This window comes from Marmota monax, unplaced genomic scaffold (assembly GCF_021218885.2).
Source record: "Marmota monax isolate L192 unplaced genomic scaffold, Marmota_monax_Labrador192_F-V1.1 WCK01_AAM20220418_F8-fsc00167, whole genome shotgun sequence".
In the NCBI taxonomy this organism is placed as follows: Eukaryota; Metazoa; Chordata; class Mammalia; order Rodentia; family Sciuridae; genus Marmota; species Marmota monax.
The window spans coordinates 3153826-3179174 of record NW_026694116.1 but is presented as its reverse complement, the minus strand read 5'-3'; the positions used below and the strand labels follow the sequence as shown (position 1 = coordinate 3179174).

The 25349-nt window shown below is 62.2% G+C and overlaps 1 protein-coding gene across 5 annotated transcripts in view; it reads right to left on the bottom strand.

Moving 5' to 3' along the window:
• Nucleotides 1–25349, bottom strand: part of Vav2 (vav guanine nucleotide exchange factor 2) — a 161574-nt gene that overhangs the window by 117120 nt on the left and 19105 nt on the right. For 3 of the 5 annotated variants that reach the window (XM_046465435.2, XM_046465434.2, XM_046465436.2), the window contains exon 2: nt 7581–7697. In XM_046465435.2, the coding sequence (XP_046321391.1) occupies nt 7581–7697 (117 nt within the window). Of the gene's footprint in view, nt 1–7580; nt 7698–8970; nt 9083–14303; nt 14376–25349 lie in introns of those variants that run through there. The other 2 variants (XM_046465437.1, XM_046465438.2) reach the window with 2 other exon arrangements.

Here is a 25349-nt window from a genome sequence, read left to right as displayed (position 1 = left end):
GGCAAAGCCCCAGAGAGGCCCCCCAGCCTTGAGCAAAATACTGGAACACCTCCCGAGAAGTACGGGACCAGGCCCAGGGGCCCTGCAGGGGATCAGCTCCTGCCACCAAGTCACCCTCCACCTCACCCAGCCTGAGCTGGGTCTGGCTCCGGCCTAGACCTCTGTGCTGGGACGGGGCTTGGTGGCGCAGAGCTCGACCAGCCCACCAGGAGAACCTCTCCATCAGCAGTTAAAAGCGGCGGCTCAGCCCTCACTGGGCCCGTGTGACTGTGCGTGTGCACACGTGTGCCCCTCTCCAGGCTCACACACACGTGTCTGATTGTGCAGCACTTCTGAAACTGGGTGGAGCTAATGATGACCTAAAGTGACGGTGACTGACAGAAGAGGAAAGGTTCTCTGCTTGGCGCTGCCGGCAGCCTCCATGCCCAGGGCCAGGGCTGCTCCCAGGATAGGGCTGCACCTGCGTGGGTCATGAGCACAGCGAGAGGAAGCCTGGACCCGGGCGCCTCCCACAGCACAGGACAGGGCTGCCCACAGCTCAGTGCACGTCCACGGCTGGGGGCCACCAAAGGCCGCAGGAGCAGCTCAGGTGAACACAAGGGTTTCTGTCGGCAAATTTCATGAACAAATATTAAGAGGATGAGCCAATTCATGAGGCTCAGGGCCGAGTATGGAGGTGGGGGGTGTCGATACCCCAGGTTAGTGCTACTTTATCCCCGACCACACAGGGCCTGAGGAACGTTCATCCACACACATGCTAAGCTGAGAAACCAGTGACCAGGAGAGACCGCCTCTCCATACCTCACGGAGCCCCAGGAGGAATGCGTGGACCAGGGGCATGAGGTGGGGACCTGGTGGGGGTGTGGGGGAGCCACATCCGGCCCCTCCCGAGAGCTGCCCCTCAGGACACGCTGCAGCAGAGCCGCAGCTGCTCCTCCCATCCCTCTCCAGCAGGCTCGGAGGGGCCCATCTTCAGACCCACGTCGCAGGTGGAGACCGCTGCAGGACGGAGGCAGCCTGGCTCACGCCCGGGGGGTCATGCCTGCCTCCCCTCCCCGTCCTGAGCTCCCGTGGCTTCTCAACCACCCACTGTTACCTGGCCTCCCGAAGCCCCGGCAGCCCTTCCCTGGCCCTCCGACTCAGGAAGTCCAGAGGGCAGTGGTGGTGGGTGTTTGTGGAAGGGGTCACAGCAGACACAGGAACAGCTGGGAGGGCTGGGAGGGACTGGCTTCCCCTCCATGCCCGCTCCAGCCAGCTGTCGGGGTGCTGGGGTGCTGAGCCAACAGGCTCTGCAGGGAAGTGCTGCGATTGATTGGTGATGCCTGCCCCAGGCTTGGGAGGGGAGTGGTGCGCGCCAGGCAGGCACTTCTATCCTCAGGGAAAGGGGGACACAGGCCACTGAGGAGGGTCTTGGGCAAAGAGAGAAGTGGAACACAGCTGTGAGCGAGGGTCTGCAGACACTCACCCCAGAGGAGCCAGGGCCCTGCCCCCCATCAGGACCAGTGCACAGCCAGCTCCTCATCCTCCCAGAGCTGGCACCCTGGGCTGTCCCCACCCAGGACCCCAGGTCAAGCCCAAGGGGAGGAACTTCCTCAACTGTGCAGATCCGAGGTTTCCAACTGTCTTCAGCCTCCTCAGAAAGTTCTCTTCAAGCAAATTGTCACACAAATGCCACACACAGAAAACAGGGAGGAGACGCTCTGATGCAGTGGGCCCACCCTCCCGGCCTCCTCCCAACTCCAAGGAGGCCAGAGGGGCTGAAATCCACACACTATGCCAACCTCCACAGCACAGGCACAGGCCATTGCTGCCCGTGTCCTATAAAGAGACAGGGTGCAGGCCTTTCACAGCCTCTGCCCAGGCTGCCACACCGGCCTCCACACTGACCCCCAGCCTCCAATCTGACCTCCTGGCCTCCATACTGCCTCCTGGCCGCCACCCCGCCCTCCTGGGCTCCTCACTCTTCACCTGACCTCCTCTCTGCCCACCTGGTCTCCAATCTGCCCTCCAACCTAGTTTTCCAAGTCCGCTGAAAATTACGGCAGGACTCCACACGACCAGCCGTGCCCTGTCCCACCAACAGCTGCCTCCCGTGGTGACAGCGAAGCAGGAGGAGCAGAGCATATGGGAACAAGCCACGTGACCCTCCGCTGTCAGCAAGACCTAAAGATGACCCGGGCTCCAAGTCACGTGGCGCACTAGGCACGTCCCCCCTCCGCCTCCATCTCCTTCTTTATTTCTTCAGGTCCCTGCAAGATGCGGCCGCTCGTGGGTGTCAAGGCCTCAGCACGTGGTGCCTGGTGACCACAGCAGCGACTTCTCCCCCGGCGAGGGAAGGGCAGAGGGGCTCGGGGATGCTGGGCAGAGCCTGGACCCAGGCACCAGGTGAGCTGGTGTCACAGCCAGCCCAACACTGCTAAACCACCCAGGGCTGTCCCTCCACCCCAGCCCTCGCCCAGGGCCGGGCTGAACCACTCAGAAGCTTCCGCGCTGAGCCCAGCAATCGGTCCTCGTGAGCACTGACCAGGGGAGACAGCTGTGGGGAGGCAGGCGCTCTGCAGAACGCAGGCAGCAGAAGTGGCAGGGCCTGGGCCAGGACCGTGAGGGCCCCCCGCAGCTACTGGGAGAAGCTTCCAGGCCCACGGCAGCCAGTGATGAAGGGGCAAGGCGTGGACAGCAGAGACGCGACCGTGGCGGCTGGGGGTGACAAGCAGGCCGGGCAGGGTCCAGGGGGGACAGCCTGTCCTCTGCACCCAGAAGGGCCCTGGCTTCCCTCCTGCAGGCCAGAACTCCACCCGGGCTGCTTAGGAGACAGCCCTGCCCTGTCCTCTGTCCTGGGGACAGACGTCCTCTCCCAGGCCCTCGCTGCAAGGGGGGGGCTCTGGGCAGCGGCTACACCCTGTGGGCTCCTCCCTCAACAGCTCAACAGACCAGGAAGTGAAGGCTTAGGGAATGTCACAGCTGGCCAGCGATGGGACTGGCCCAGTGCCAGCACGTGACCAGACACTACGGTGGTGAGGCCCGCCAGGGCTGCAGCACCCTCCCCCAGAGCTGGCACAGCCCAGGGACAGACAGAGAGTGATTAGAGACCCAGGAAGCTCCCAGCCATGTGACCTGAGCAAGCAGTTGCCTGCCCTCTGAGAAGCTCAACTTCCGGTCTGTGACACAAAGTGAGAGGGGGTCCCGCGGGGAGACGGAGAAGCCTCCAGCAGTGCCCGCCTCTCAACACGGCCAAGGCCGCTGTCCTGACCAGTACCATCTGCCGAGGCAGGGACTGGGTTCCCTGAGGAAAGCCACGGGAACTCTGCAGCCTCCCCAGGAGCCTCCTCCAAACTCCCGACCGGTCCCCAGAGGACCAGCCAGGGCTGCCTTCCATGAAGCCCCCGCCCGGCCCCGACCCTGGGCCCTGCAACCTGGACAGACCACCCAGCATCAAGACCTGAGGAAATGAGAAATGCCCCCACAGACGGCTGGCGGGGGCAGGCAGGGGCGACTTCACAGACAGTCACTGGCCAGGCGGCCACGGCGGCCAGCACAGGAAGCTCCCCGGACACCACTGATCTCGGCGAAACCTAATATCTTTAATGCAAGCCTTCGGAAAAACACCGGGGAAGGCAGCCAAGGGGACGACTCCCAGGACCGGCTTTCTGGATCCCTCCGTGCTGCTGAGGCTTGCAGGGCAAGGAGCCAAGAGGAGAAGAAAATACCAATAAACACCACGAGGACCACGGGCACTCCTCGCCACGCCCTGAAGCAACGCACAGGAGGGCAGCGGCCTCCCCTGGGCACCCACAGGCACAGCCTCAACAGACCACGTCTGGGCAGTGGAGTCACGCCCGAGCAGTATGGATGGAAGCCCTGCCCCACCCCGCCCGCCTCCCCTGGGGCTGCATGGGTGACAAGGGTGCCCAAAGGCAGGTACGGTGGACAGCCACCAGCTTCCCAGGGCTCGCTCGCCCCAGGTCCCCTGGCCAGGGAGCAGAGAGACCTGGTCAATAGGCTGGGATAAGGAAGCCCCTGGCTTCTGCCCAGCTCCGCCCTTTGGGCCCAAACAGGACAGGGAAAGAGAAGCCGAGGGCCAGGAAGCAGGGCTGCCCACACCCTCATGTGGAGGCTCTTCTTGGTCCATAAACAGAAAAAATACCAGAGGCCAGCCTGGACAAGGGGGTGGGACTGTCAACCTTATCCCACTCTTCATGGGGCACTGCAGGGTCATCCTACAAGTGCAGGACCCTCCCACCATGAAGCTCTGGTCATGCTGAGGTGACCACAGCCAGCCTCAGGGAGAGGCTCCAGGGTCTTCGCCCTCCCACTCTCCTGCTTACTAATTGTAAGGTCACTAATCTGTGTGTCCTGTCTCTCCATTTAATCTTCAGCATAGTCAGCACTTTATACATGCTTAGGACATTACACGCTTAACTAATGGTTGCCTGGTGGGTAGTCAGATGGGTGAATGGATGGATGGATGAGTGGATGTTTGGAGGGTCAGTATTGGATGGATAAATGGATCAATGCATGGTTGAATGGTGGATGGATGGATGATGGTGGATGGAAGATGGTGGATGGGTGAATGGTTGGATGACAGTAAATAAATGCATGAAGGAATAGAAGAATGGATGGTTGAATGGATGGAGAGGTGGACAAATCAAGGAATGGACAGATGGATGATGGTTGAAAGGTGAGATTGAATGGATGGACAGATGATTGGTTGGACAGTTGGTTGGATGGATGTAACGGCTGGCTGGCTGGATGGATGGATGGATGGATGAGGGTGAATGGGTGGTGGTTGAATGGTTAATAGTGGATGGATGAAGGGATGGGTGGATGGATGAGTAGATGAATGGATAGTTGAATGGATAATGAGTGAATGGATAAATGGATGAAGGAATGATGGATGAACTGAGGAATGAATAGATGGGCAGATTATGAATGAATGGACAGTTGGATGGACAGATTATGAATGAATGGATAGTCGGATGGAGGAATGAATAGGTGGATGGAGGAATGAAAGTCGGAGGATGGATGGGTGGATACTTGGTTGATGAACAGTTGGGTGAATGGATGGATGAGTAGAGGAATGGATGAATGAGTGAATTAGTCAATTAATACATTTAGTCTTTCCAAGGAACAACTCAATCACGTAAGAAACTGGGGAAGCTCAGAGGTAGCTATTTAGGAAACAAACAAGAAACCCAGAGCCTGGGCAGGACCTGAAACACGCCAAACCTTCCTAAGTAACAGAAAAGATGGTACTTTCTAAATCAGCCTGATCCTGAAGTACCAGCTCTTCCCTAAGGGTCCTTTCATGCCCCAAATCCAACAAATGTAAGTGGGAGAGGCCAGACAAGGAGAAGTGAAAAGAGACCCCCCCCATCCCGGGCCCACACCTCTCAGCAGACTGGCCAGTCGATCCCAGACGCTCACTAATCCCAGAACAAGGCCCGACACCTCAACGCGGGCCCAGGCAGGTTCCCTCGGCAGCAGAGGTGGGAGGCCATGGAGACCGACCCTTTGCCTGGAGTGACATCGTCACTTGCACTCCCTGGCTGGGCTGGGCTGGGGGCTGGAGTCCAGCCTAGCTCTGCTCTGAGAACCAAGGGATCAGAGGGAGCGCATGTGGACACTCAAGGCTGTCCCTCGTCCTGTGGCTGCCATTCCTGTCCAACCATGAAGTCACAGTGACTCATGTTTCAAGTCAGGCCCCCCCTTCGCTGTGGCCTGAGGTCCAGCCCACCGCCTGCTCACAGCTCACGACAGCAGGTGCCAAGCACAGCAAAGCCCCACCACCGACCACAGTGAGGCAGGCCCAAGACCAGAGGGAGGCCCCAGGATAGACCCGGTGCAGACCAAGCCACCTCCTCAAAACCTCCGATGGTAACAAAGGCGTCCCTCTGCAAGCTGTCTGGCCTCACCACTGGCCACTGCAGCAGATTAGAGCAAAATGAAATGACACACTGAAGCTGCTAGGCCAAGACCCGAGCGTGGCCAGGGGGTCCATCTACTCCTTGATGCATTCATTTTCAATGCCAGCTTTGCCTGTGAGGGGTGGGCATGTCCATGGACATGTGAACACATGAATCTGTGTCTTTTTTTTTTTTTTTGGGTACCAGGGATTGAACCCAGGGGTCCTTAACCACTGAGCCATATCCCCAGCCCTATTTTGTATTTTATTTAGAGACAGAGTCTCACTGAGTTACTTAGGGCCTTGCTTTTGCTGAGGCTGGCTTTGAACTCTCGATCCTCCTGCCTCAGCCTCCCAAGCCACTAGGATTACAGGTGTGCACCACCGCACATGGCTATGAATCTGTATCTTAAATGTGTGTTTATGCACAAGTGTGCTAGTGTGTGTGCATCTGAAGACATGCAAGCTGTGTGTGTGCACAGGAGTGTGTGTGTGCACAGGAGTGTGTGTGTGCACGTGTTCTGGCCTCCCCCAGTGTCCGACCATCGCCTCTCCCTGCCCAGGGCCCTGCGGACATCTCCGTCTCTACTGCTCACACAGCTACAGGGCAGGAGAGAATTCTCAGCCATTTCAACAGACCTGCTGGAACTGAGAAGCCACTTACAGGAAGAGAAACCAGCCTGGCACCACCCAAGCTCTGCTGCAGCCCACTTGGCACCAAGCTCCCTGCACACATCTGTGGCCCGGGACCTCAGGGTGTCAGGCAGGAGATGGACAGAAACATCCAGGAGCTGGGGACCAGGCTCTGAGTTTTCTTACGCAGCACTGGGATGGAACCCAGGACCTTGCGTATGCTAGGCAAGAGCTCCCCACTGAGCCACGTCTCCAGTCCCGGAGACAGGCTCCGAAGGGGTCCCCAAGTCTCAAGTCTAGAGAATCCCGGGACTGAGCAGGAGACACACAGGGCCCAGTGGCTCATGGGAGTCCTAGTGTCACAGGCCCCTGTGACAGGCCAGCACTGCAGGGAGGGGCTTTCTGGAGCTGACTTCTCAGATCTGCAGCCACAAATACAAAACCCACCCTGCAGCTCAGATATCACACACCCAGAGCATGTCCCAAGTCCCTGACAACAGTCCTCATGAAAGGAGGCAAGGGGCACCTCGGCCACTTCCCACCAGCAGGTGGGAAGCGGCTCCCGGGGAGTCGGGGGAGTCCAGGGAGCAGCTGTCTGAGAACCCGCAGCAGCAGCAAGGAGGCCAGGCCGCATATGGGCCTCCAAGGGAGGCCAGGCCAGGGGACCACCTGGTTCCCGGTCACCTTCAGCTAGGCGCCATCCACCCAGAACATGACAGAGCCCTGACCCTACCAGGTCTGGAGTAACCGTGCTTGGACAGCAGGTCACTCTGTACCCAGGCGTGCCAGCGAGCCGCGGCCTCCACACCTCTACACCTCCCCGCTCCCACACCAGCAGTGCCCACTAAGGTAGACTCAGACACCTGAGGTCACCTGACTGACAGGAAGGATGTCCCACCTCCCACCCGACACGCAGACCTGGCGTCCACACCTGGACGAGCGGGTTGGTCTCAGCTCAGGTTGGAGGTGGCGGGCCGATCTGCTCACATGGCCCACCCACACTAGGCCACCACATCGCGTGCAGCGCCTGGAGTAGCCCACTCACCTTCCCGAAGTCTCGGACGTCAAAGAGGTCAAAGGGGTCAAACAGCTCGCTGCTCCTCAGCCCAAACTTGTCATGGCAGACTTTAAGGAAGGTGCGGATGTTCTTCAGGCACAGGAACTAGGGGCAAGAAGAGGCACAGTGAGGCGGGCACGCAGGGCACAGCACAGCAGGTCTGCCCCAGTGCGTGCTCAGGCACACTCCTGCTCCCCACACAGGACATGGGCCCGGGCAGCCGAGGAACCCCACCCCCAGGCTGGGGCAGTCGGGCCTGGCCGGAGCCACCAAAACTCCACAGCCTCAGGCTGGGCCACTGCAGGCCTCTGGCCTCCCACGCAGAGCTGCAGACCCAGAGGGCCCCTGCACTGAGCGGGGCCACCTAGTCAGCCAGGTCCAGGCCCGACAGATGGCCTCCTGGCTTGTGTTGGACCCACAGCTCTGCCCAAGTGCCTCCAGCACACCGGAGGCTGCCAGTCCTGGAGGAAGAGACTCCAGTCCACAGGGGCGCGGGAGCACACTTGTACAGACACACAGGGGCGTGCACACACACACGCGCGCGCGCGCGCACACACACACATGCACAACTCCTCCCTAGCTACTTCACAGGCAGCAAACCCACAGCCAGAGCCATCCCAGGAAGCCACGCTGGACCCAGGGAACGGCCAGCCACAGTGGGGGGTAATGGCAGCCAGAGGTCAGCATTCCCAGATAGACATCTGGGTCACCTCCTCTCCACCCACCACCCCCACAACAGAGCTCCAGGCCTGCTCTGGGCTTGACCGGGCAGGAGGTGGGGAGGGCAGTGGTGACCAGGGCGGCATCTTCCAGTTCTCACGGAGAATCCGCTGGTAGTCACCCTTATGGGGCAGCAGGCAAGGAAGCTCAGTGCAGGCTGCTTCGGGCCCCAAGTTCAAATCCTGTCTGCCATCATTAACAAGCAAGACCAGCAGGGAGTGTTTCTCCTGGAGCCTGGTTTCCTGATGCACCTGCATCGCTGGGCTGGTGACGGCCCTGAGGGCACCTGGGTACACACGGAAGCCATCGTCCCCTACCCAGCTGAGCATAGGCACAGGGCAAGGACCCCAGCACACAGGGCCCCAAAAAATTCAGGACTCCAGGCCAACACCACCGGTAACCACCCCCCACCAGGGATAAACAGCCTGGTCAAGAGGACAGAAGGAAGCCTGTCCCTGCTCACCAGACGTTTAGACTAAGGACAAATCTGGATGAAGGACAACCAGGAACCAGCGCCCGAGAGCTTCGGCGCACAACGGCGTGAGGCCAGCCGCACTCCGGAGCCCCAGGCCACACGCAGCTCAGCCCCAGCAACTGGCCCCCCCGCCCGGGCCACTCCATCCTGAGCAGGCAGGCTGTGCTCACAGACGACGCTGACTTGCTTCCTTGACCACACAGTTGTTCCCAGTGTCTGTCTGTCCATCTCTGTACATAAGATTTCTTCTCAGTATCTGAGATTCACCACAGGCACGATCCTCCATTAACCCTGCTAAGAACAAGGCCAGGCCTCCAGGGCCAGCGCCACCGTCAACACCCACAGGGTGCCGTGTCCAGACCTGACCTGCACCTCTTCACTGGGTAAAGGACAACCACGTGCCTTCCTAACGAAAAGGGTCTTTAAAAACCTGGCACAGGGTGCAACCCAGGATCACACGTGACTTCAGGGCTCACGGGCCTTCACTCTGCACACCTGAGAGTGAGGTTCTGGGCTGGACTTCCCAGCATGACGGCAGTGTCCTTCTCTTCACTAGGACAGCCCCTGAACGCTTGTCCAGTTAGAAATGCGAACTCTATTTGATTTTAAGGAAGTCAAACTTGCAATCCGCACGTGACTTCTCACTGCAGTGGCGACACCGCAGTCTGAAATGACCCCGTCTCTGTCCTCTGCCCTCTGATAACTCTCAGGAACACAGACACAGAAGGACAAAGAATGGGTTCCGTCACTCACCCCCAGGCCATCAAAATTACAGCCACAGAGAGCAAGTGGGGTGCCGGAAGCGGGACGGGAGGCAGGGTATGGCAGGACGGACACCAGCCCGGATGACGGGAGGCTCCTGGAGGGAGAGCAGGCGGCTGAGGACAGCTGGGAATCCTGAGGACAGTCAGTGTCACCTCACCAATGTTCTATCACAACAGAGTTCAAGAGAGACACGGAGACATGGACGGGAGGGACACAGCCACGGGCCAGCATCACTGAGGGTCACCAGCAGCCACCTGAAGCTGGGAGAGAGGCCTGGACACTTTCCCTCTTGGACCCCCAAAAGTATAAGCTGAAAGCAGCTGACCCCTGGCCTCACACTGGGACGGTGCGTCTGTGGCCAAGCCCAGGCCCAGGCCGCCCAGCCCAGGCCCAGGCCGCCCAGCCCAGGCACTGGCCACCCAGCCTAGACGGTGGGACAAGGGGACGGGCTGGACCCCGGAGCACTCAGGCCAACAGGGCTCTGCGGCTCCCAGCCGGGCTCAACCAGCCTTGCGTGTGGCTCCTCTCCGACCCCCACTGCTTCCTCTGACTCCCCCTTGGCCTCCCACATTAGAGCTAAGCACAGGTCCTGACCATGATCCTGGCCAGGCCTCCTCCAGGGTGGTGTCTGCGGCCTGGCCCGGCCCACCCAGGGCCGGCCCACCCTGGCCCAGCACGTGGACACTCCAGCCAACCCAGCTCTGGGAACCGCTCCCAGGGCAGTGTCCCCCGGGAACCCCCGTCCAGCCCCTGGAAGAGAGCTGGGCAGGCAGACGCAGGCTTCAGGGCCAGGACAGAGAGCCCAGGGACAGAGAGCTCAGCGACAGAGAGCCCACGCAGGCCACGCACTCCCTCATAGAGCCCTCCCGACTCTGCTGCCCGGCACGGTCCTTCCTGGCCTTTCCAGAACACGTCTCACCTTACACAGAGGGAAGTGGAGGCATTAAGGACCTCGGTGCCCAACCGGAAGGTGGCAGAGCCCAGAAGGAGGCCAGGCCTGCTCCAGAGCAGAGCCCCTAAGGACAGTCAGGCCTCTCCACCCTCCAAAGCACCGCTGAGAGTGGCCAAGTCCATTCCCACAAGGGCCCATGTGAACAACGAGCTCCACGGCCACTGGCCCCTCTCTTGCTGCACCATCAGGGACGCAGAGGCCAGAGGTGGAGAGGGACCACAGAGGGCTGTGTGGCAGGGAAGGGCCAGCCGTGTCTTCATTGCCGGCCCCTTCCCTTCCCTTCCCACAAAGGCGGGCAGCGGGCAGCTGTTTCTGCCACTTGGGTCCCTCCTCCCCACACCGTCCCAGGACTTAGGAGGGCAGGTGGCCAGGGCCTGGCTGGTCAGAACCCCACAGCCACAAGCAGCAGGCCCAGGCTCAGATTCTAGAATCGTCTCCTGAAGGCCTGGGAGGGACCCGGGGCCGAGGCTGCCACAGGCCTGCCTCTTCCACATGGGCCTAAGGAGGACAGAGCGGAGGGGAGGGGCAGGGGAGGCCAGACCCTGCCCGGCTGAGGCCGAGGTTCCCAGTCCTTGCCCGAGCTGGGGGCTCCTTGCTGCCAGGGAAGGCCTGAGGTCAGCCCGTCCCGTGGCTCCGGGAGCAAGCAGCTCTCTGCTCTCGCCGGCCTATCCCAGCCTATGGGACCCCACAGGGGCCACCGCGTCACCAGCACTGTGAAGCAAGCACATCCCCAGAGCAGGCCCAGCCGAGGGCCCACAGGAGGGTCTGTCCCCAGAACACTGGCCCTGTCAAGGCCCCCGGAGGCTTTCCAGCTGGCAGACAGCAGGGCCCACTGTGTTTGTCCAGGACACTCAGAGGGGGCATGGCCACCCTGCCCCCTGCACTCACAGCCCCACCCCAGGGCAGGATTCCGCCCCAGGGCGAATGGTGCTCCGCACAGGGCTGGTGTCCACCACACAGGGTTGGTGTCCTCCACACAGGGCTGGTGTCCACCACACAGGGCTGGTGTCCTCCACACAGGGCTAGTGTCCACCACACAGGGCTGGTGTCCTCCACACAGGGCTAGTGTCCACCACACAGGGCTGGTGTCCTCCACACAGGGCTGGTGTCCTCCACACAGGGCTGGTGTCCTCCACACAGGGCTAGTGTCCACCACACAGGGCTGGTGTCCTCCACACAGGGCTGGTGTCCACCACACAGGGCTGGTGTCCTCCACACAGGGCTGGTGTCCACCACACAGGGCTGGTGTCCTCCACACAGGGCTGGTGTCCACCGCACAGGGCTGGTGTCCTCCGCACAGGGCTGGTGTCCTCCGCACAGGGCTGGTGTCCACCACACAGGGCTGGTGTCCTCCGCACAGGGCTGGTGTCCTCCGCACAGGGCTGGTGTCCTCCGCACAGGGCTGGTGTCCTCCACACAGGGCTGGTGTCCACCACACAGGGCTGGTGTCCTCCGCACAGGGCTGGTGTCCTCCGCACAGGGCTGGTGTCCTCCGCACAGGGCTGGTGTCCACCGCACAGGGCTGGTGTCCACCACACAGGGCTGGTGTCCTCCGCACAGGGCTGGTGTCCTCCACACAGGGCTGGTGTCCTCCACACAGGGCTGGTGTCCTCCGCACAGGGCTGGTGTCCTCCGCACAGGGCTGGTGGAGAGGTGCCGCGGTCTGCACACTGGGAATGCTGCCACTTCACTGGCCATCCACCAGCCCCTGGAGCCCACAGGGCTGATTCAGACCAGGGCTAGGACGCAGGCTCCACGCCCAGCTGCCCACCGCCTCCCAGGTCAGCCGGACAATGAGCCCAGATCACTGTTCACTGTCATCGGTCACTGTACTCTTGATGGACCCAGGGCAGCAGGGGCGAGGATGTCAGAGGCCAGCTGAGCCACACAGAGGCCACCAAGTGCACCTCTGAGGGACACTCCGTGGCCAAGTCCACATGGCCTCACCACAGCCACGTCTCAGTGAGCCTCTGAACCAACTGGCCAGGACGGGGTCAGCCCTCCCTGCCCCAGAAGAGCACGCAGCCACCTAACAGGGCCACCACCAGGCGGGGGCAGCCTGAGGCTGCACAACCTCGTCACCCCCGTGCTGCTGGGGACAGAAATGGCACAGGCCTGGCCCCCATCCAGAGCTCAGTCCTTGTGGACACCCTCAGGCCCCGGGGCTGCACAGACCCTGCCACCCCATCACCCCTGTCACCCCATGCTGCTGGGACAGGAAATGGCACAGGCCTGCCCTCCCTCCAGAGCTCAGAACATGGACGCCCTCAGGCCTCAGCACTGACCGTGGGTACAGAAAGGAGGCTGAGGCTCAGAGAGGCAAACCCTCTCACAGGCCACGTGTCCAGCTGGCTTCGGCCAGGGATCTGCAGTGTGGGCACAGGGGGCCTGGGCACTGGTCACTGGGTGGCAAAGGGCAACAATGGGGTAGCACCATGCTGTGTGGGCAGCCCAAGTCCACAGGGAAACAGTGCGCCCCCATGTGGCCGCAGGCCAGCGGGTGTGGAAGTCCTGCTCGCCAAGGGAAGAGCTGCTCCTCCAAGGCCCCTGGACACTGTGGCCAGCTCCCACCGTGTGGCCACCAGGGAGGAGCAAGGTGCCAAGTGCTGCTCTGGGGATGTGGTCACCGCTGGTGCAGCCCTGACCTCTGGTTCCAGGCCCCTCACTGCCCACACTCAGGATTTCACCTAACAGCGAGGGTCCAGCCCAGAGCTCTGGGGGGCCCTCCCAGCGTGGACCCTCTGGGAGTCTCGATGCACTGACTCATGACAATCACAAAAGCTCCGCTGTGGGGAGGGTTTCCCAGAACACCAGGCGCTGGGCCAGCAGCCTCACTGGGCTGCTCACAGCAACCCCGGTCATTACAGCAACTCTCTATATAGAAGAAGAAACAGAGGTTCCAAGAGCACTCCCCCCTGCCTAAGGTCACCACCAAGGGTGTGGCAGAGCTGGCAGCAGATCTGGAATGCTCTGACCTTCAAAGCCAGATCATGACCTTCACGCTATCCTCTGTAGTTTCTGAGCAAGGGTATAACATGCTTTGTTTTCTAAGAAGAAGAAAAGAGTCCTTTCAGGAAAGTTAAGTCAGTTGGGAGGACTGGAAGACCAAGAGTAGCTCAGCCCTTGCACCCCGTAAAGAGAGCACCCCAACGCCAGCCGTGGGTGGTCTGGACTGACCTTCTGCACCCAAAGACTAACGGGCCCGTACCACTCAGCCCACGAAGACCCCAGCTGTGTCTCCACGTTCTGTCATGCGCAGGCCGACTCTGAACCACCCAGCCTGCAGATGAGGAGGGGGACCTGCGACCTGACCCAGGCCTGTCCCCCAGGTGTCCTGGCCAGCAGGGTCAGGACAGTGTTCAGCCGGGACAGGAGCCCATGGGGGAGTCCTGGGTGGGCTCTCGAGACCCCACCCCAGCACGCCAACACACAGCTCCTCGGGGGCTCTGGCTGGTGTCTCCCAACAACCACTGCCACCTCTCACGGTCTCACCAGCCCCAGCCCCTGTGCTTGGCCACATCCAGCACAGACCAGAGTGACCTCGCCTGGCGGCGACAGCTGAGCCTGCCCCACTCAGCACCTCTGATCCTCTCCGTGCCTCAGTTTCCCACCTGTTACATGGGCAATAAGACTCCACCTGTCCACACGCTGGCCTGTCGATGAAGACAGGAAGCCACAGCTGACGCTGGGCCACCTCTCTGGAGCCCAAGAGGTCCCCGAGTCACAGTGGCGGGAGGAGCAGAGGCAGGGGGCTGGCCCCGCAGCCTCACAGGAACCGGCACGCACGGCTGACTCTCACCAGTTCACGACCAGCTGCACTCAGGAAGCCACCCCTGCACGGACACGGGACCTCCATTTCCACCGTCCCCTGGCCTCTACAGCCGAGAGCTGGGAGGAGAACTGCCAGCCCCACTGCCCTGCCCCAGAGACACTGGATGCCATGCCCAGGAGGGCCACCACGGCCCGGCCCTGGAGGCCTAGGGCTCCTGGAAGACCACCAACCTCCCTGAGGCAGGCTGCCGTGCTCACTGCTGCCGCACGGAAACCCCGCGCAGGACGCGGCCGCCTTGGCGCGCGTGAACAGGCGGCCGGGCTGGGCACGCTCCACCGCACGCGGCCTCTGCTGGGGCGGGAGGGAGTGGCGCGACTCCCCGGGGCTGGCTGTGAGCAGTGAGGAGGCGAGACACGGGGAGCGGCAGCGAGGAAGTCGGATCGACAGGAAGTGGGAGAGGAGTCAGCGTCTGGTCGCACTGATCCACGCTCGCTCCAAAAAGAAACACTTCAAACAGCACCGTGACCACGAACAGGTGCCGCTACGGCTGGAACGGTTCAGCGTGACCCTGCGGCAGGCAGGCAGGTGACCCTGGGGTGACGAGCTGGCCACTCGCTCCACAGGACAAGCTGAGACCACGTGCTCTCTCTGGGGCCCAAGTAGCCCAGACCACAAACGGATGGCAGAGGCCCAGGATCTGGTAAAGGAACAAATGAGTGAAGGTCTGCGGAGCACTCCCAGGTGTCCCCGAGCACCCGTCTCTGTCCACACCTGCATTCCACATTCTCTGACCACACCTGGAGTATTGGCAGCCATCCCCACCTCTGGACCCTCACTTTCAGAAGCACCTCTTCCAGAAGCAAGCAGCAGGTGGACCTGGGAACTGGTCACGACCACGGCACAGCCCACGCGCCTCCTGCACGGCCAGCCAGATCTCCACCTGCACCCACTCAGACGAGGAAACTGAGGCTCACGGGGACCGGATCTGACTAGCTCTGCTCCAGTCGACTCCACAGCCCTGGTCATCTCAACACCACCAGGCTGCCAAGCTGTCACCTGGGCCACCGTGATGGCACCAGGGCTCCAGCACTGAATCTGCAGAGCCCCGGACAGCAGTGGGTCCCGGGGAGCCCCCCAGGCTCCAGCTCCTCCCCAACCCCGGGCAGAAGGGCGCAGCCAGCTGGACGATGGGGGATGCAGGGATTCCATTACCCCTGGACGACTGGATGTGGACACCTCCTTGGCTCGGGCCCCCTCTCTCGGCTGCACAGGCCCCGGAACAAGGCACCAGCAGACTGAGTGATGAACAAACGCTTTTTTGCAGGGTCCGAGTGACCCTCCCTGGTGTCCAGCAGGGAGGCCACGGGCCCCTTCCTGCAAGAGCTGCAAGTGGGACCTTCCAAGGCCTCCCCCAGCCAGGGATGGCACGGCGGGCGAGCGGAGGAGCCGCCTGCCTCAGGGAAGGGCTCTGCAGGAGCCAGCAGTTTGGCCCACGGGGCCAGGTCCTCAGGGCTGCAGAAAGCACCAAGCCGCGGCGGGCCTGGCTTCTGCGCTCGGCCGTGTTCCCGGCACTCCACGAGGGAGGCCAGCACGTCGGTGCCCTCCACTCTCTCCCATCAACGGGGTCCACCGAGCCCGGGCGTGTGCCGGTGTTGCCCAAGCCCGACACTCAACAGCTCTCCCGTGTCCTGGTCCTACAGGAAGAGGAACGTCTTGGGGACCACCACACTCACCTAATGGTGAGGGGAGAACCCAGGGCCAACCCACGGGCAGGAGGCGGACGGGCCACGGGTCAGGGGAGGCAGAGCAGCACAGGGTCTCCCTCTCTGACTCTGATCCAGGCTCCTGGGCAAGCCGGGCCCTCCCTCCACCCCACGGAATGAAAAGCCCAGTCCTGGAACCAGGCGCCTGCAGACTGACCACCACAAGCCTCCTGGCCTGACCGTCCCAGCCCTCAGCTCTCAGCCCCCACCTCTGGACCCCTCCTCCTCCAGGGTGCCCTGACATCCGGCCACCTTCCTGAGGCCACAGTGGGCCACCTTCCCCATGGGTTCACCCAACACAGCTGGTGACTGGATGCCACAGACCAGCTGCTGCTCTGGCACTTCTGGGAGCTGAGCCTTGGACCAGGCCACTCCCGTGGCCTGAATGCTATTCTCGTCCCCGTTTCCCAAACTCTTCTCTTTCCACCCAGCTCCTGAGGGGTCCTGGCCTTTCCCTCTGCCCTGCCCACTCCTCCACCACCCTGCCTGAAGTCGCCTGAAGCCCGGCTCACCGACGCCTGGTGGAGCTGTGAACAGGAGGGGGCTTCCCAGAGAACCTGGGGAGCGGCTCCACAGGCTGGGGCAGGGCCCTGGAGGCCTGGATCCGAGGGGCCTGGTTTCTGAACCAAGACCCCAAACTCTTAACTCGAGAAAACCAATGCAAGGGTGCCTGTGACGGAGGGTCCTGCAGACCCTGGACGCAGAGCCTGCCTCTGGACAGGCACCCACCACGGTCTGTGCCTGCCCTTCCCACACAGACAGAGCTCTGCGAGGCCCCCGCGCTGCCAAGGCATCGGAATCATCAGGACCAGCAGGAACGGAGCCCAGGAGAGCCAGCACCCAGCTCCTGGCTCCAGCCAGGGTCAGCCTGTGTCCACTCACACCCCCGACCACAGGCAGCTCGTTCCAAGAGGTCGAGCAGCCCGCTCTGTGGAAGGAGCCGCCTGGCAGACAAGCAGCACATTCGCCTGGGGGTGCCACACTGTGAGGCCACCAACCCGCACCTGACCTTAAAGCACCTGCTGGTCAGCAGAGCACCCCACTCTCGGCTCTGCAGCCGGCCAGTGTGCGTACTGCAGGCCAGGCCCTGCTGCAGAGCCCCAGCCCGGGGAAGGCAGGAGGGCTTATTGCAGAGCCAGAGCTTGGGAGGAAGGCATCTGCTCTCCGCCCACCACCCTCCAAGCCCCATGCTGAGGCCAATGGCTTGTTTGAGCCTCAGGGATGAAGAGTGGACCACAGCACCAGGGCTTTGGGTCAAGGTCAAAGCAAAATCGTTCTACAAAGCCAGCAGGAAATTGCTTCTCTAGAATCTCCAGTAGGGCCTCCTCCCCTGACCTGGTTCTGAACGCCACAGGAGGGAGGGCTGGAATCGCCCTCTCGCAGGCAGGCATGGCTCAGAGGGACCACCCAGAGGCTGCCAGGGCTCCTCCCGCCGTGCCCCCATCCTCGGCACCCCCACTACAGCAACGCAGCCACAAGGGCAGCGCAGGCCCACAAGCCATCCGTGAAATCGCCCTCACTGCCACTTCATCCTCTCCATCTCTTCTCCCCTCCAGAAAGCGGCCTCCAATGTCACCCTCAGAGCGCCCGTTCTCCTGTGCAATCTGGACGATGCAGCACCACGCAGAGCTGAGCAGGGCACCCTCGGCTATTCTGTTTCCCCGCTGCCCGCTTAAATTGAAGCCAGCGCATCCCTTAATGGCCAAACGCACCAGATTATCGCTCTCCTGTCTGAATGAAGGAGCCTCGCTGTCACCCTTCCTGCTGAGCCGAGACGTGGAAGGAAAAGTGTGATGGCAGCAACGGGGGCTCCCAAGCAGGAGGGCAGACCCAGCCCTTCCACGCTGGGAGCAGGCAACAGCCATCCTCCGTGAGCCGGAGGGCCCAGGCCAGCCAGGGACGCAGCAAAGCGTGGACAGCTTCCCGACAGCAGCTGCAGAGGCCCAGGGCTGGCACAGCAAAGTGGGGTGGGCAGCTCTGAGCGACTTCTAACCCTGAAGGGTCGCTGCTCCCACCAGGTCCCCACGTAGAATGCCTGCCAGGGACGCGGGAGGAGCCTGGAGACCTTCCCCAGCCTCCGGGGTGCCTCCACGGCCCCAGCCCCCAAGAGCGGCCCCAGCCAGACCTCCTTGGGGGCCAGAGCCGATTCGCCAGCCTCGTCTGTGCCCCCAGCAGCCGTGCGCTCCAGAGTCCCCAGAGGACTACAGCCAGGCACTGGACAGCCAGGCTTGACTCCCACTCGGCCTGGACCCTGGGACCCGTCAAGAGCCCTCTTGGAGCCTCAGTGTCCTCCTGGGTCACAGCTGGCGGAGCACCCCACAGAGACCTCTGCCATGGTGGGGACATACTGCTGTACAGCTTGCTTCTGGACTGTCCCCAAAGGCCTGCTTGGTGAAGTCTCTGGGCAGTGGCAGAACCATCAAGAGGTGGGCCTGCACGGAGGCCTTCTGGTCACTGAAGGTATGCCAAGGGGCTTAACGGGCCCCCAGCCCTCCTCTCCCGTTTTTTTATTTCCTCATGTCCTGGCCATGAAATGAGCAACTCTGCTCCAACATATGTTCCTGCATGATGTGCTGCTGACTCAGGCCCAAAAGCAATGGGGCCCATCAACCACGGACTAAAGCCTCCAAAACCATGAGACAAAATAAACCTTTTCCTTTAATGAGCTGATTGCCTCAGGTATTTTGTTACAGTAATGGAATCTGACTCACACACTTACTGTTACGGTGGGAATGTGAGGTGCCCCCCAGAAGCTCCCATGCGGGACATGCAAGAAGGTTCAGAGGAGAAGTAATTGAGTTATAAGAGTCTTAACCCAACCAAGTGAATTAATCCCCGATAGGGATTGACTGAGTAGTAACTGAGGTGCTAGGGTGTGGCTGGGGGTGGGAACTGGGGCCTGGCTTCGGTCTATACTTGTATCTGGCCAGTGGAGCCTCCCCCTGCTTCCTGACCATGATGTGAGCTGCTCCCCTCTGCCACCCTCTCCCACCATGAGGCTCTGCCCCACCTGGAGCCCTGAGGAATGGAGCGGCCTTCCATGGACGAAGACTCTGAGACCCTGAGCCCGCCGATAAACCTTTCCTCCTTACAGTTGTTCTGGTGGGGTCCCTGAGTCACAGCAGGGAAACAGCTGACTAAAATGCCTACTGAGCAGGAAGACTGCACTACACACTTAAGGTGGTCAGCTCTGCCCATGGGAAAGTGACCACCAAGCGGACACCACGCCCAGCTTACAGATGAGAAGAGCAAAGCGTCTGGAGGCCCAGAGGCTCACCCAGCTCAGTGGCGACAGCAAGGGGCCGTAAACAAGGGGCTGGAGGAGCCAGAGGAGGACCCGGCATAGTCAGCCTGGGGCGCCAGATGGCACAATGCCACTTGTTGGCACCCACTGGGCAGAGGGAGGGGCGGGCTCTTCAGGCTCCTCCCCCAGGACCTCACTACCCCCAACGCCCTCCCAAGGCCTCCTGCCACGCCACGTAGGGGGCACACAGTCACTGGCAACAAGGGCGGGGGCTGCTGGTGACCTACGGGGAGAAGCCTGCAGGTACAACTAAACCAAGGCTCTCGAGGTCGTCTAGGCCACCTGGTGAGGAAGAGCCTCACAGGAGAAGGGAGGAGAGGGGCCACGCGGCCACGTGAAGACGAGGCAGACACTGCAGCATGTGGCGGGAGCCAAGGAGCACCAGGACCCCCAGGGCACAGAGGCAGGGAGACCCCACCCCCGGGGCCTCGGGCAGCCTGGCCCTCCACAGCTGCACTCTGGACTTCTGGCCTCCAGAACTGTAAGAACGTCAGTCCCTGTGGCCGCAAGGCCCCGGCTGTGCTCATCATTAGGGCAGCGCCAGATGGCCACGGCTCTGAGCCTGGTGCCCTCGGCCCTGTGACACACATGCCCACCACCATGGGCACTGGGCAAATGCCACGGGGTGGATGGAGGAGCAGGTGAGCGAGGCTGGGAGAGAGACTAAGGCAGAGTCCTCCGGGACTCTCCAGCTCTGCCAGCTCTCTGCACTCACACTGTGCAGGTTACTGTGGCACCCTGCCTGGTGCCAGACCCCGGGCAGCCACTAGGCCTCACCAGGCGGGTTCCCAGACCCCGGGCAGCCACTAGGCCTCACCAGGAGGGTTCCCCAGACCCCGGGCAGCCACTAGGCCTCACCAGGAGGGTTCCCCAGACCCCGGGCAGCCACTAGGGCCTCACCAGGAGGGTTCCCCAGACTCCGGGCAGCCACTAGGCCTCACCAGGAGGGTTCCCCAGACCCCGGGCAGCCACTAGGCCTCACCAGGAGGGTTCCCCAGACCCCGGGCAGCCACTAGGGCCTCACCAGGAGGGTTCCCCAGACCCCGGGCAGCCACTAGGCCTCACCAGGAGGGTTCCCCAGACCCCGGGAAGCCACTAGGGCCTCACCAGGAGGGTTCCCCAGACTCCAGGCAGCCTCTAGGCCTCACCAGGAGGGTTCCCCAGACCCCGGGCAGCCACTAGGCCTCACCAGGAGGGTTCCCCAGACCCCGGGCAGCCACTAGGGCCTCACCAGGAGGGTTCCCCAGACCCCGGGCAGCCTTTAGGGCCTCACCAGGAGGGTTCCCCAGACCCCGGGAAACCTCTAGGGCCTCACCAGGAGGGAACCCCCAGACCCCGGGCAGCCTTTAGGGCCTCACCAGGAGGGTTCCCCAGACCCCGGGAAGCCACTAGGGCCTCACCAGGAGGGTTCCCCAGACCCCGGGAAGCCTTTAGGGCCTCACCAGGCGGGAACCCCCAGACCCCGGGCAGCCTTTAGGGCCTCACCAGGAGGGTTCCCCAGACCCCGGGAAGCCTCTAGGGCCTCACCAGGCGGGAACCCCAGACCCCGGGCAGCCTTTAGGGCCTCACCAGGAGGGTTCCCCAGACCCCGGGAAGCCACTAGGGCCTCACCAGGAGGGTTCCCCAGACCCCGGGAAGCCTCTAGGGCCTCACCAGGCGGGAACCCCCAGACCCCGGGAAGCCTTTAGGGCCTCACCAGGAGGGTTCCCCAGACCCCGGGAAGCCTCTAGGGCCTCACCAGGAGGGTTCCCCAGACCCCGAGCAGCCACTAGGGCCTCACCAGGTGGGTTCCCCAGACCCCGGGCAGCCTCTAGGGCCTCACCAGGCGGGTTCCTCACCCAGGCCCCCCCCAGGTCTCTTTGGGGAAACAAACCCCCAAGGCACCCCCAGTTGGGCAGGAAGTCAAAACGGCCTATGTGGGCTGCACGCTGGACGCTGTGGTGTCTAGCTCCACCCTGAATTGGGGTTGGGGCACAGAGAGGGGGTGGGGCAGGCCCAATCAGCTTTCAGTCAGAGATTTGGGTTCACCCTGGATCCTCCCAGCCAACCTCCCTGGGAACCCTGCCTCTGACCACAGCCCCAGCTGCCCACAAGTCTCAGGCCCAGACCCATCTGTCCAGGAGCTACCTCCATACAGCCACAGGAAGGTGGCAACCCTGCTGGTCCTCATGAGCGGGGCTTGGTGGGCCCAGCTGGTCCTCGTGGGGGACTTGTGTGGGCGCTGCAGGTAGTGGTGAGTGGGTCTGGGGAACTCTGCCTTCATGCGGTTCTGAATTTCTTTTCTGGTTTGGGTTTTGGTTTCTTCCTCCATAGATAGGTCCCAGACCTTGAACTTCTTGAACTTCTAAAAGACACCTGCCTTTGGGGCCGGGGCCAGGAGGAGAGGACTCCTGAGTGTATGACAGTGGCCACAGGCACACGCGGGTCTCTGGGCTTCACCTTCCAGATATTCAGAACATGGGCTGGCTGGGAAGCTGCACTTTCCGGAAAGTCCAGTGGCACCAGTTCCAGGCCCTCAGAGGGAAGGAGCAGGGGTGGGAGGGGGCGCCACTGGTGCCCAGCGAACAGCTGGGCTGTGGGTCAGGAATGTGGGCAGCTGCAGGAGCCCAGGGTGAGGAGCAGCCCTGGGCCTGGGGCCCTGGGGAGTGCAGGGCGACCGCCCAGCTGTCCCCCAGCAGGAAGGCTGGGCCTGGGCTGCTATTCCAGATGGAAGCCAAACCCTGCCAAGGCCCAGCAGCTGCGGGTCACCAGGAGGGCAGGCTGCAGAGGGCGGGGCTCCCACCTGCAGCCGCCTTCCCCGGGCCTCACCTGAGTCCTGCAGTAGGCGAGGCCCCTGCCCAGGCTGCCAGGGCCTCGGCCGACCGCTTCTCACTTACAGTCGCTCCTTGTGCACCCTAGGCCAGGACGGTCACCCCGTCTTACCAGGTGGGAAGGCCGAGGTCCAGACCAGCATTCAAGAGCACCCCTACGCTGGCTTACGGCAGGTCTTGCCTCGTGTGGGCCGGGAAGGAAGGGTCTGGACACGGCTCCTGGAGAGTTTGGTTTGGGTTTTTCCTCCAATATAAAAATAAGGGGAGGAGGCTGGGGCCGGGGCTCAGTGGCAGAGCACTCGCCTCACACACGAGGCACTGGGTTCCATCCTCAGCAGCACACAAAAATAAAATAGAAGTATCGTGTCCACCTACAACTAAAAAAAGTATTTTAAAAAAAGTAAGAGGAGGGAAGTGGGCCTCGAGAACCTGCAAAGCCCCCGCCCTGCACCGCCACTGGCCACAAGGGCTTGGCTCTGTCCAGCTGCTGACTGCTCTTTCTCCAAGGGGATGGTTGGGAATGACACACGGGAGTGACAGGAGACCCTGGGTGCTGGCACCTCCTCAGTGACATGGTGTCCCCAGCTTACTCCAGGGATGGGGAAGACCCCTGGCTGGGCCAAGCATTTCCCCTCCCACCCTCCCCCAACCCCGCCGCTGGGCATCCCAGCTGTTCTCACAGCTACTGCGCCTCTCTTTTGTGCGGAATGAACAGCTGTGGCCACGACAGGCTTGCCCCGAGTTTGAGGGGCTTTTTCTTCAAAGCAATTCCCGCAGTGGGGCCAGCGGTCCCAGCCTTCCCCCCACACTCTGTATTGGTGCATCACAGTCGTTGGTGGGATCTGTTGTTGCACGTTCACACACACACAAATGCAGAGTAACAATACAATCTGGCCGATGTCACTCCCCAGCCCTTCCCCCTCCCTCCCCACATGACACCCCTTGGTCATCTCCTCTAGGGGTCTCTGATCTTTCACGAGACCCCCCATCTTCCTCTTCCTATCTTCCACATGAGTGAACACATATGACCCTGACCCTCTGGCTCTGACTTACTTCCCCTAACATGATGATATCTGACTGCATCCATTTTCCTGCCAAGGACACAGTTTCGTTTCTCTTTTCGGCTGAGTCGAGCTCCAGTGTGTACACATGCCACATTTCCTGACCCCTTCATCCGCTGACGGACACCTAGGCTGGCTTCAGCTTGCAAAGGCCCCACCTCTGTTATAGGGGGCTCCAGGTGTGTGGTTCCCCACTGAGGGGTGGGGACAGGGGGCAAGGGACCTGGTGCCTTCCAGGGCCCTGGGGAAGTCATCCCTGAGGCCAAAGCAAGAAAGGAAGGAGCCTGTGTCCCCTTGAACACCAAATGTCACACTGGGCACGGAGGGCCCCCCTCAGCCAGGACACCCTTCCCTGCCACACCCCGTGACCATCCCTGTCCAAGGGTCTCTGGTTCCACCAGTGGAAAGGGCTGAGCCAACGTGGACTTGGAGCACAAGCCCATCGCCACCTGCCTTCACCCATTCGTCCTTGAGTCCTTCGTCCATCAAACTTTGCCAAGTCCTACTTTGTGCCAGGCACCAAGAAGAAATGCGCCATCCACCAGCCGTGGGAAGGGGGCTACCCCCAGGCTCCGAGGCTGAGCCTGCGAGGCAGTCCTGCCCCGCCCTGCCCGGCCAGCCCAGGAGTTATTTTCAGCTGGAGGGGCAGGTGGCCAAGGGAAGTCAGCCGAGCAACGCAGAGGGGCGAGACAGAGCACAGCGCCAGCTGCAGCCACCAGGAGGGACGCAGAGGCCAGCCCCGATGACAGGCCCCCACCCACCAGGCTGGACGGGGCACTCCAGAGCAGCGCCATGGGGAGTGTGGCCGGCACCCCAGCCAGCCCTCCTGGCTCCTATCCAGGCTTCCTCCTCCCCTCTCCACCTCCTGGGCCGTGGGGCACCCCAAGGGGCTCCTCTCACAGCCCCTCCCCAGCCACCGCCTTTCTCCCTCAGCTCTCCCCCCTCCCCCCCAAGTACTCCAAGGCAGGCCCTGAAGCCCACAGCCCCCGAGCCACAGCCCCTGAACCACAGCTCGGAAGCACCAGGCTCCGAAAGAAAGAGGGAGCCATGGAGGGGTGACCTGCACACCACTCCCACCACACAAGGAAGACGTCCACCCCGCCAGTCCCTGGAGCCTGCTTGGGCAGCACCTTTGCAGGTGTAACTGTGGTCAGGATCTCAAGATGAGGTCACTGCAGGTTAGGCAGAACCTGACCCAGTGACCAGGGTCATCTTGAGAGACGGAAGAGAAGGACACAGTGAGAGGCCACTGCGGTCAGGGCTGGAAAGATGTGACCACAAGCCCAGCAGCCCCTGGAGCAGCGGCAGGAAGGGCCCCCCTGAGCCTGGGAGGGACCGCACCTGCCCACACCTCGGCTCTGGACTCCTGGTCTCCAGGACTGGGACAGAACCATCTGGTTGTTCAAGCCACCTTGACTGCAGGCACTGGCCACCAGACAGGGAGGCCGAGAAACACCTGCCCCAGCCTCTGGGCCTCACTGGTAGGCAGCACCAGTGCTGTGCCCACCAGGGGCTGTGCCCGCTGCTCCACTCTAGGGAAGAGAACTTGGCACCAGCAGCCCAGGAGCCAGGGTGGGGTCCACAGTTCAGCAGCCCACGATGCCAAACCCCTGTGGGCCCTGAGACTCTGAGCCCCCTGGCACTGCCCAGTGCACGGAGCCCTCCAGGCCCATGCCGAGCCCAGAATCCTGGCCTGCGGGAACTCAGTCGCTCTGCCATCCCATTTCCAACTACAAGACTGAGAGCTTGCTACCAGCCGTCCACTCCCTAGTCCCTGGCAAGGCCTCCCAACCCCTGTGAACAGAGGCCAAGGCAACTGGGGAGCCACTCGGGTAGTGGTATGTAAAAACCCGCTGCTGCCCCCACCCTAAGGGATCACCGTGAGGGCCTCCCAGGACCCCCAACAGAGGACCCATGCACAGGAGGTGCTGCAAACCAGGATCCACAGAGCTCCGCCCGCCAAGGCCTGGCTCCACCCCGCAGGCCCCGCAGGCCCCGCAGGACGGGGCATGGCTCAGCAGAGCTGGCCTGGCGAGCAGGAGGCCTGGGTTCGATCCCAACAGGCACTGCCCGTTATTTCTCAAGCCAGGGAGTCAGGCTCCTCTGGTGGGGACAGTGGGCAGTGAAGTGCCTTA